This window comes from Theropithecus gelada, chromosome X (genome assembly GCF_003255815.1).
Source record: "Theropithecus gelada isolate Dixy chromosome X, Tgel_1.0, whole genome shotgun sequence".
NCBI classification, from domain to species: Eukaryota; Metazoa; Chordata; class Mammalia; order Primates; family Cercopithecidae; genus Theropithecus; species Theropithecus gelada.
The window spans coordinates 70,280,048-70,292,216 of record NC_037689.1 but is presented as its reverse complement, the minus strand read 5'-3'; the positions used below and the strand labels follow the sequence as shown (position 1 = coordinate 70,292,216).

The following is a 12,169-nucleotide window of genomic DNA, read 5'->3' as shown; positions in this document are numbered from 1 at the left end:
AATGAATCATTCACGTTTATGAGTTTTATATACCAAGTAGCTGTTTATAACTTGTTCTAACACATCTCTGTACATAATAAGAGTTGTTTTAAGCTTTGGGTGAAAAGTGTTTTTCAGATTTGTCAATAGCAGTTTAATAGAGAGTTTACTTTTGCTGAATTTACATATCTAAGAATAAGATATCTTCAAGTTCTTTTGTGGAAATACCACTATAAATGTACGAAAATGTTGTAGGGGAGAAAAGCCTAAAAGTGAAGAAAATGTAGTAAGCTACCACTGCTCTTTTTAGAGGAAAATTTACATTCTTCTGTTTTCCTTTCAGCACATATATCTCTTTTCCACACACAAATACACACACATAAACACATCTTTATGCACCCATGCACATTCAAAGCTAGTGTTAAAATAGGCTGATAAGAAATAATTATTCAATAAGCCAAACAGGTAGATTCAATTAATGAATACTGACTAATTCAGTTCAAGCTTTAAAAAGTTGAGTGTGAACACTCCCACAATTTAAGAATAGGTTTCAAAAGCACCTGTGCACTTTAAAATATGACTGCTCTGTCCCCTTTAAGTTTATTTTATTCACAATCCCTTTATGATGTCATCACTCAACATCACCAGTTTCAACTTACTATGCTCAAGTCCAGGCAACATACAGGCAGGGGAAATGTCTCTTCCAAGGTTGTAAGTCCTCTTTTTAATTCTTTTTAGTATTTCAAATAATCAATATGTCAATTTGGTTACAAATGTATATGTTTAACTGTAAAGAATGTTTCTTTCATAGTCGTTTTATTTATAAATTAGAAATTGTATTTTAAACAGAGATATGAAATTTTCAATAATATCTTAGATGTTTTGCTTTGAAATTTCACGTGTGCAGTCTTTTTTACAAAATACCTGTGAATCTTGACTGTTTTATCTCTCTGAGTCTCAGTTTCTTATTACTACATCTTGTTTTAGGAATCATGGAAAGAATAAACTAATGTGAAAGCACTTTAAAATGTAAAGCAGGATACAATGTAGTAAGACTATGTATGCTAGTTTGGTAAACTTAAATGTATGTGTAGGTAAAATTAGACCATTCTGTTTTTCTGATAAATACATTATTATGTCCAAGAAAGTATAGAGTTTATTTTTTAAAGACATCATTAAGTAGAAGATAAAGTATTATTCATATGGAATTAAACAGTTTTTCTGAAGCCTTTAGTTGCTATAGTGTTGTTTTTTATTTTAAAAGTCAATCTCCTCTTAAAGAATATTTCTGAAAGTAATTTAAAAATTAAGATAATGTAAGCCATGCTAACTTACAACTACCAGATAATATCCCATGTATATTAAATTGAAATATATGAGATTGCTTGTATTAAACTATTTTGACCTAAAAAATGGAAATTTCTTATGGTACAACCTAATATAAAACACTTGTAAAGTCTATGAAAAAAATACAATTAATGTGGAATAAAAATATGGGGTATATGACCAGGCAATTTATAGGAAAAAAATCTTAATTGCCAGTAAACATTAAGAAGTGCACAAATTCAATAGCAAAAAGCTAATTCAGAAAATATTTCACTCAGAAATTCAAACTTTGGAGAATTATTCCATAGAAAGGAATTGCAGACATTTTCCCTCTTTAAATGATATATATCTGTAATGTTTATATATTTTTTCTATTAGTGTGTATTACTTTTAGAAAATGAAAATTCAGTAAGTTTGAAAGAAAGAAAAAGAGTGGGCCAGGCGCGGTGGCTCTCTCCTGTAATCCCAGCACTTTGCGGACCACGATGTCAGGAGATCGAGACTATCCTGGCTAACATGGTGAAACCCCGCCTCTACTAAAAATACAAAAAAATTAGCCAGGTGTGGTGGCGGGCGCCTGTAGTACCAGCTACTCGGGAGGCTGAGGCAGGAGAATGGCATGAACCCAGGGGGCGGAGCTTGCAGAGAATGGAGATCGCGCCACTGCACTCCAGCCTGGGCGACAGAGAGAGAGAGACAGACAGAAAGAAAGACAGACAGACAGACAGACAGAAAGAAAGAAAGAAAGAAAGAAAGAAAGAAAGAAAGAAAGAAAGAGAAATGAAGGAAATTTGATCCAGAGATTAAAATTGAGCTCCCCAAAGTGAGCTTCTCAAATCACTAGCACTTTTACAAAGACATTTCTAGCTTGATGCTGCCTACATATGATCTTCCCTCTTAGATCACAAAGACCTCAGGTTTATGTCACCATTAGGCATTATCTCTTTGAAACTCACTGTCATCAGCAACACCCTGTATGTCCTCCTCTGCCTCCTATCTGAATGATAACTCTGTCCTCTTGCTGTATCTGAAACCCAACTCTCTCTCAAATTCATTGCTTTTCCTGCAGCCTTCAAGAGCGGTTGATGTTTTCCTTCCTACATCCTCTCCTACCACTGAACCCAAAAACGCAATAGATGTCGGCTTTATTCCTCAATGCTATTTCCAGGTCATTCTCCTTTCTTACTTCCAAAAATAGCCAACTTTGAATCTCATGTCATCAACTTATATCACCTGTGACCTTTCCTTGTGGTATTCACGACCTAACTCCTAGTACTCTGCTTCATTTTGTGATGATTTTCAGTCTGGCTATCACTTTCTCCAAAAGTACATTTGTCTTAATTTCTAGTAATTTTACTGTTAGATGATCAATCTCATATCTAACATTTTAATTATTTAACTTTCTCTTCTCCAGTTATTTTGTCTTACATCCTAATTTAGTGGTTTACTACTGCACATATCCATCCAAAATCTCAAATTCAAACATTCCACTCTCCAACTGATACGTCAGGCACCTCTAATAATCTCATTTCAGCAATTCTACCTCTAAGACTGATCATTGATTCTACTACCTTTTCCCTGTTCCTTGCTAATGATCCTTCTGTGGCTTTTCTTCTGTTGCCTGTCATAAATCTTTTCCTATCTTAGATTTTTACAGGCTCATGGTGAATTAGCACAAATATTTCCTTGAGTATATCCTCAGCTCCCTTTACCCCACTCTCTTTTTGGACATCTTTGCTGAAAAAAGCTTAATTTTTAACAAATTTAAACCTCTAATTATGCCCCACACCTCTGCAAGATAAATGTGCATGAGAAAAAAAAACTGTGTAACCATAATCATTATCTTCAATTTAAATATAAAATGACAAATTTCAAGTGGTCCATTAATGCTACCTGGCAGTATTCTGCATTCATCTTTACCCCAGTACCCCACCTTCAGTCCTGTTAGAGCAGATGCTTTCTTCTTGTTACATTTAACTCCTCTAACTAGGCATACTAGTTTCCGAAGGCTACTGTAAGAAACTACCAGAAACTGATTGGCTTAAACCATTATATATTGTCTCACAGTTCTGGAGACTGCAAGTCCAAAATCAAGGTATCAGCAGGATTGGTTTACTCTAGAGGTTCTAAGGGAGACTCTGTTCCGTGCCTCTCTCTCCTAGTTTCTGGCAGTTCCTGGTATTGTGTGGCTTGTAGATGCATTGCACCAATATCTGCCTTCATCATCACATGGCATCCACTTTTTGTCTATGTCTCTTTCTCCCTTTGTTCTGATAAGAAAAAGATTTTCTTTTCTTGTAAGAACACTAGTCACTAGATTAGGGCACAACTTAATTCAGTATGATCTCATCTTTATTTGATTACTCCTGCAAAGATCCAATTCCAAATAAAGTAATATTCACAAGTACCAGATGTTAGAACTTGAATATAAATTTGGGGGACGTAAGTCAACTCATAACACAGGATTGAATTTTCTTCACTATTTATGCGTATAGCTTTTTTGTTAACTCATATTCTTCTATAACATCATTTTTTCTTAACTCTTTGTAGATTTTGTCCCATCAGTGTTCAAAAAAAAATTAGCAACTCCTACCATTTAAAAAATCCCGTTTCCACTTAAAAAATCCCTTTTCCTTCACAGCCTCTTCCAGCCCCCACCCCATTTTCCATCATCTTTGTATAGAAAATCTCTTGGAAAGAATTATTCATATTAGTTATCTTCACTTCCTTTTCTCCAACTAACAATCTCTTTTTAAACTATATTTTAATTGAAAAATTGAATGCATATATATGGTGGATAATTCAAAAAGAACAAAAGGAGAGTTGGCAAAATTCACTCTCCTATACTAGATTCCCAGATCCATTAACGGAGAAAATCACTATTACTACTTTCTTTTCTCTCCCAGACTTATTTCAGATTTTGTCCTTACCATTCCATGGAATGGCTTTCACATCTACAGTTCCACTAGCAGCACTTGATACAACTGACCCCTTTCATGAAATATTCTTCTCTTGGTTATCATGTCACTCTGCTTTCTTGGTTTCCCTTCTATTATATTACTATTCCTTATCAGCCTCTGTTGCTGGTTTCTCTTCACCTCTTCAATCTATAAATGTTGAATAGCCCAAAAACTTAGACCTCGGACTTCTTTTTTTTCTTATCTACAAGCATTTAGTATACAATATCATCCAGTCCAATGATTTTATATCCCATCTAAATGCTGATGAATTCTAAATTTATATCTCAGTTCCAGACCACACCTCTAATTTTCAGATTTATATGTACAACCAATTTATTGACAATTCCACTTAGATGTCTAATATATATCTCAAACTTAATATGAGCAAAACGAAAATATTATTTTGTACCCCTTCTAAACCTGCTCATCCATAAGTATTCTGCATCTCAGAAATTGGCACTACTATTCACTCAGTTGTTTAAGCAAACAAACACATGCATACACACACACACACACACACACACACACCCCAACATACCTTCGGCGTCATCCTCAATTGCCTTCTTTCTCTAGCAGTGAACATCCAGTACATCACCAAATCGTATAGGGATTACCTTTAAAATATATCTAGAATTTAGTCCCAACATCAGTTCTGCCGTCAACTCTAAACCATTTTGATCTCTTATTTAGATTATTGCTAAAACCTCTGTGCGTGTTACCTTGATTAGTTTCATATTGTCTCTGTAACAAATTACCATATACTTTGTGGATTAAAATGATAGAAATTTAATCCCTTACATTTCTGGAAGACGTAAGTACAAAATGAATCATTCAGAGCTAAAATCAAGTTATTGGAAGGGCTGATTCTTTCTGAAGGCATCAGAAGTGATTTTATTCTTTGCCTTTTTTTGCTTCTTGTGGCTGCTAGCATTTCTTGGTTTTTGACTGCATCATTCTGATCTCTGCAATGTCATCATATTGCATTTCTTCTGTAATCAAATCTTCTTTTACCTATTTCTTATATACACAATTGTAATAATACTTAGGAACCACCGGGAGAATCTAAGATTTTAATCGCACCTGCAAATTGTCATTTGCCATGTAAGATAACTTTCACAACTTCCAGGATTGTTGCGGGAAGTCAGGGACCCTGAAGGGAGGAATCGGCTGAAAGCACGACAGAAGAACATAAATTGTGAAGATTCATGGACATTTATTAGTTCCCCAAATTAATACTTTTATAATTTCTTACGCCTGTCTTAACTTTAATCTCTTAATCCCGTCATCTTTGTAAGTGGAGGATGAATGTCGCTTCAGGACCCTGTGATGACTGTGTTAACTGCACAAATTGTTTGTAGAGCATGTGTATTTGAATATGAAATCTAGCAATTTAAGCACATGATAACAGCGATTTTCAGGGAACAAAGGAGATAACTTTAAAGTCTGACTGTCTGTGGGCCTGGCGGAACAGAGCCATATTTCTCTTATTACCAAAAACGGGTAAGATAAATATCGCTGGATATTAATAATTAACAGCCCTGGGAAAAGAATGTATTCCCAGGGCAGGGCCTCTAAAATGGCCGGCCTGGCAGTGTCTGCCTTATGCAGATGTAAATAGGGTTGAAATACACCCTAGTCTCCTGCAGCACCCCCAGGCTTGCTAGGATTAGGAAATTCCAGCCTGACAAATTGTAGTCAGACCAGTTCTCTGCACTTGAACCTTGTTTATCAGTGACAATGCGTGCACAGCTGGACATGGAAGTTCATTAGTGATTCTAGTTTCGCCCTGACCTTGTGATCCTGCCCTGACCTCCTGCCTTGTGATCTTTTGTCGCCCCTGAAGCATATGATCTCTGTGACCCACACCCTATTCATACACTCCCTCCCTTTTGAAAATTGCTAATAAAAACTTGCTGGTTTTACAGCTCAGGGGGCATCATGGAACCTGCCGACATGTGATGTCTCCCCTGGACACCTAGCTTTAAAATTTCTCTCTTTTGTACTCTTTCCCTTTATTTCTCAGACCAGTCAACACTTAGGGAAAATAGAAAAGGACCCACGTTGAATATCGGGGGTGGGTTTCCCCAATAAGGGATTAGAAAATTGATATCTTTAGAGTATATTATTCAGCCTACTACAGTCTGTCCTGAACCCCAAATATTCATTTCTATCCCACATGCAAATACAGTCACTCAAAGCTAAACTAACATCTACAAAACTATCACCTCATTTCAGTATTAACTCAAGTCCAATATCATATGCAAATATCATCAGCTCTAAAGTCCCAGTTGCTATAGTGTAAATCATCTAAATCAGGTATAGTGAGATTCTGTATGTGTTCCATCCTAGGGTGAAATTACCCTATATCTGTAGAACTGTAAAATTAAAAAACACATTTTCTGCTCCAAAAATACAATGATTGAACATGGACAGAATAATAATCATAGACATTTTAACTCCATAAAACGGGAAAATAAAACAAACCAATAAAAAAGGAATCATTGGCCTCAAGCAATTTCTAAGTCAAACTGAGTAAACTCTGTTAGATATCAATGTCTGTGAATAATCTACTGCGGCTTGAGATTCCACTACCTTGGCCCATGGCTCCACCCCTGGGCTTTTAGCTCTACCCTCAGAGTTAGCCATCGTTTTTTTTTTTTTTTTTTTAAAGTTGTACATTTTATTTTTAATTATAGATGTTAACTATTTAGTGCACAGTACTTAATACTTATGTTACTGAACTTTTTATTTTATTTTATTTTTTATTTTATTTTATTATTATTATTATACTTTAAGTTGTAGGGTACATGTGCATAACGTGCAGGTTTGTTACATATGTATACTTGTGCCATGTTGGTGTGCTGCACCCATCAACTCGTCATTTACATCAGGTATAACTCCCAATGCAATCCCTCCCCCCTCCCCCCTCCCCATGATAGGCCCCGGTGTGTGATGTTCCCCTTCCATCGTTTTTTTTAAAGGATAGCACATGTTTGTAACTGAGTCGCTCTGCCTGCCTGATTCCTGCCTGTATAGATTTATCAGTTTAATTCTTTCATCCTTCCTCTCTCGTCCCTTTTCATCCCAAACTCTCAGTGTTTCTGCTCGTATAACATTCTCAGAAACTTGTGCTTCTCTTGTGTATATTATGAGCATACCAGCCATTAAAAAAAGTTTCCTCCACAGATGTTTATAAAGAAAATATTTTTATACATTTAGTCTATATACCTGACTTTTGCTGAGATGGTTGATCAGATCCTTAAGTAACATGCTTTATCTTCCAGCACTAGCAAAATATTGTCCAGCCCCACTCAGCACTCTCTCTGGAGAACACTTCCCTGACAGTGAACCTTAATTTATCATCTTTTAAAATCTGCATAAAGTGAGAATTTCCCAAATAATTAAGTCCTGGTGATTGTTTGCATAGCAATTCTTTCCTTAATTATATTTATTTTCCTTCTCATTTTACTACAGGCAGCAAGAAGAAACTGCATTATACATTCAATGCTTTCCTTGAAAATCTCCTCAACTGAATATCCTAGTTCATTACTTATGTTCTTCACATAACTGTAGAACATAGTTCAGCTGTTTCTGCCACTATACAGATGGAATTATCTTTCCCCCAGTCTTCAATAACATGTTTTTCACTACCTCCTGAGTTCTCACCAGCAACATCTTTAAAATCCATATTTCATCAAGTCTTTTTATGATGATTTATGTATTCTCAAAGATGACGTAGGCTTTCTTCTACAATGTTCCTCACTTTCTCTGAGTTTTCACCAACAAAGTCTTCAACATCCATATTTTCTAGCAGTTTTATTCAAGGCAATCAAGGCTTTTTCCATCACTCTCCTTAAAATTATTTTAACCTCTTTCCAATGCCCAGTTCCAAAACTACTTCTACATCTTTGAATATATATTACAGTAACAACCACTCCTGGTACCAACATTTGCATTAATTTTCTATTGTTGTTGTGGAAAATTGTCACAAACATAGTAGCTGAAACAACATAGTTTTACAGTTGTGGAGGTCTGAAATCTAAAATCTATTTCACTGGGCTAAAATCAAGGTGTTAGCAAGGCTGATTTCTTCTAAACTCTGAGGGCAAAATCTATTTCCTTGCTTTTTTTACCTTTCAGTGGCTACTCAGAATTTTTGGCTAGCCCCCATTCTTCCTCCTTCAAAGTGCACCACTCCAATCTCTGCTTTCATAATCACTTTGCTTTCTCCTCCTCTGACCCTCTTTTCTTCCTCTTATAATAGTTTTGGTGATTACATTTTGTGCCCTCTTGAACAATCCAGATAACCTCCCAGTCTCAAGACTCTCAATTTAACCGCTTATGCAAAGTCCTGTTTGCCACATACGATAACATGCACAGGTCCTAGAAATTAAAGTTTGGATTTTTTTTATTGTTCAGCCTTCAACAATACTTAATATTCAATTGTTGAATGAATAATTTAGTGAAAACTACAGTATAATTTCTTGTCTAAGTTTGAGGATTAAATTCATTTGATTATCAGGAAATTAAAGAAAAGTGATGAATTAAACATAAATGGTGCAAAAACGATAGGACAAGAAGAAAGTTATCTTTATAAAGAGTAAATTTGAAATAGAGAGTGCATAAACTGAAAAGGAATACAAGATTTTAAGAGCAGGATTTCACCCCAGATCAAATCAAGCAAATATAATTATTCAACTACATTAAAACATTACATATTTGAAAGTTTATTATGAACACTGAAATTCTATAAAAGCACAATGAAAATATTACCTATTATTCATATTGTTGTCATAACCATACTATTTCTCTAAAGAATCTTTGTCATGATGTTCAAAGAAATGTGTATTTTATTTATTTATTTATTTATTTATTTATTTATCTATTTTCTCTTTCTTCTACAATTATTAGAGAAGGAAAAACTTGTACAGTTTGTAATAACTGGATAATGGGAGTTCAATATATCACTATATTTCATTATGGTTATAGATTTTATGCCCAGTTTAATAAATATTTGTCTACTCTACTATCGTTAAGATATCCTCCTTTGTTACCTCATAGAACTGTTATTATTTTACAGTTCAGCTTTAGGTCTTCAGTCTATCTGAGATTGATTCTGGTACTTATTGTGAAATGGTGGTCAAGAATCACACTTTTCCCCTTGTAGATACTTAATTGATTAAAATCATTATTGAAAACCCCATTTTTCTCCAGTGCATGAAAACTTTGGTATAATTTGTGTGACTGTATCTATATAGGTCTCTTATTTTGCTTTCCATTCAACTTCATTAGTTATTTGTCTCTGTATCTATGTTCCATTATCTTAATTACTGTCACTTTAAAATAACTTGGTATATTAATATGTGGCATTATATATCTTTCATGTTATTTTACTTCCAAATTGTCTTGTATATTCTTGAATCTTTTATTTCCATATAAATGGTAGAATCACTAGACAGTAATCACAAAAACATTTTAAAAATTATTGGGATTACACTGAATTAATACTTGAATTTGAAAATAATTGCTATATTTTGTATTACTGAGTCTTTCATACTCTAACATGTTATATATTTCTATTTGTGTATTTTTAAAAAAATGTATCTTAATATTAGTTTCTACTATTCAGGATAAAGCTATTGTACGTATATATTTTTAAATTTATTTCTAGGTATTTGCTATTTTTTATTTGATTGCATAAATGGTATTACTAGAATATTTTCTAAATGTTTTTTCATGGTATATAGAAAGGTAATTATAGTTTATCTTTTTGTTAACTTTTAAAGCTCAGGAGTACATGTTCACATTTGGTATATAGGTAAACTTGTGTCATGGGGGTTCACTGTACAGATTATTTAATCACTCAGGTATTAAGTCTGGTACCCATTAGTTATTTTTTATGATCCTCTCCCTCCTCCTACCCTCCATCTTCTGATAGACCCTATTGTGTGTTGCTCCACTCTATGTGTCCATGTGTTCTCATCATTCAGCTCCCATTTATAAGTAAGAACATGTGGTGTTTGGTTTTCTGTTCCTGCTCTAGTATGCTGAGGATAATAGCTCCCAACTCCATCCATAGCCCTGCAAAGAACATGATCTCATTCATTTTTATAGCTACATAGTATTCCATAGTGGATATGTACCACAGTTTTTAAATCCAGTCTACCGTTGATGGGCATTTGTGTTCATTTCATGTCTTTGCTATTGTGAGTAGTGTTGCAATGAACATAAGCATGCATTTATCTTTATAATAGAATGATTTCTATTCCTTTAGGTATATACCCAGTAATGGGATTGCTGGGTCAATTTGTATTTCTTCCTCTAAGTCTTTAAGGAATTGTCACTTTTCTTTCACAATGGTTGAACTAATTTATACTCCTGCCAACAGTGTATAAGCATTCCTTTTTCTCCACAACCTTGCCAACATCTATTTTCTGAATTTTTAAAAATAGCTAAACGCTCAACATCACTGATCAATACAGAAATGCAAATCAAAACCACAATGAGGTACAGTCTCACACCAGTCAGAATGACTATTATTACATTTTATCTTTGTCTCTAACAATCTTACTAAATTCACTCATTAATTTTAATAGTGCCCCATAGATATTTTGAATGTTCTATGTAAACAGTCATGCTCCCTTTAAATAGTGACAGTTTTATTTCTTCTTTTTTCTCTTCTTATGATTTTTAACTTATTTTTACTTGCCTCATCTTTCTTCTTATCGCACTAAAATTTCCATCATCATGTTAAATTAAAATTATACTAGTGAACATCTTTTTCTTGTTTCTGAGGTCAGAGAAAACTTTCCAACTTTTCACTATAGAGTAATACATTTGTTGTAGGTTTTCTATAGGTTCCCATTATTAGATTAAGGTAGTTCTTGTCTATTCCTTGTTTGTTAAAGATTTACATAAATAAGTGTAAGATATTATCAAATATTTTTTCTCAATGTTGAGATGATAATATAATTTTTTTCTTCTTTATGCTAAAAATTTATTATAAATAGTGTTAGATATTATCATCAAATTTTGTTTCCTACATGATGAAATGATCATATAGTTTTTTTCTTCTTTACTGTCTTAATGTAGTCAATTTCATATGTTAAACCAACCTGAAATAATCTCCATTTGGTCATGATATAATATCCTTTCTATGTATTAAATTTTCCAAAAATGTTTAATGATTTTGGCATCAGCTTGACACGGTGTCTCATGCTAGTAATTCCAGTGCCATGGGAGGACAAGGTAGGAGGATTGCTTGAGGCCAAGAATTTGAGACCAGTCTAGACAACATAATCAGATCCTGTCTCTACAAAAAAATAAAAAATAAACAAAAATCAGCCAGGTATTGAAGTGTGCACCTGTACTCCTAGCTACTTGGGAGAGTAAAGCAGGAGGATCACTTGAGCCCACGAGTTAAAAGAGTTGCAATGAGCAATGATCATGCCACTGTACTCCAGTCTGGGTGACAGAAAGATATCCTGTATCAAAAAAAAATAAGAAAAAAGAATTTTGGCATAAACGTTTATAAAAGATGTAGGCCTATAATTCTACTTTGTGTTAAAGAATTTATCAGGTGTTGGTATCTAGCTTATGCTCCCTTCATAAAAAAATTTATAAATATTTCCTCCTTTTCTATTCTCTGAATGAGTTTGTAAACAATCTTTTTTTAGGAATTTGGAAGAAAGGATCAATGAAGACATTTGGACCTGGCATTCACTGTGTCGGTAAGTTATTAATTATTAAGACTTTTAATTATTAAGACTAAGCCTGGCACTGAGCAGGTCTTAAGCCTGGGTATTGGGGCCAACCTGGAGGTTGAGTCCATGGGTGCCCACCAGGGGCCTGAGGGCATGGGGGTTGGTGTGGAGCCTGGATTTGCAAGTGCCAGCCCATATTTT

The 12,169-nt window shown here is 34.3% G+C and overlaps 1 protein-coding gene across 2 annotated transcripts in view; it reads left to right on the top strand.

Moving 5' to 3' along the window:
- The first annotated feature begins 622 nt into the window (after positions 1–622).
- The window catches only part of CYLC1 (cylicin 1), a 42,342-nt gene continuing 30,795 nt past the window's right edge, over positions 623–12,169 (top strand). Inside the window, exon 1 of one of the 2 annotated variants that reach the window (XM_025372790.1) lies at positions 623–687. In XM_025372790.1, coding sequence (XP_025228575.1) covers positions 674–687 — 14 coding nt within the window. In that variant the 5' untranslated portion in view covers positions 623–673. Of the gene's footprint in view, positions 691–12,169 lie in introns of both variants that reach the window. The other variant, XM_025372789.1, reaches the window with a different exon arrangement.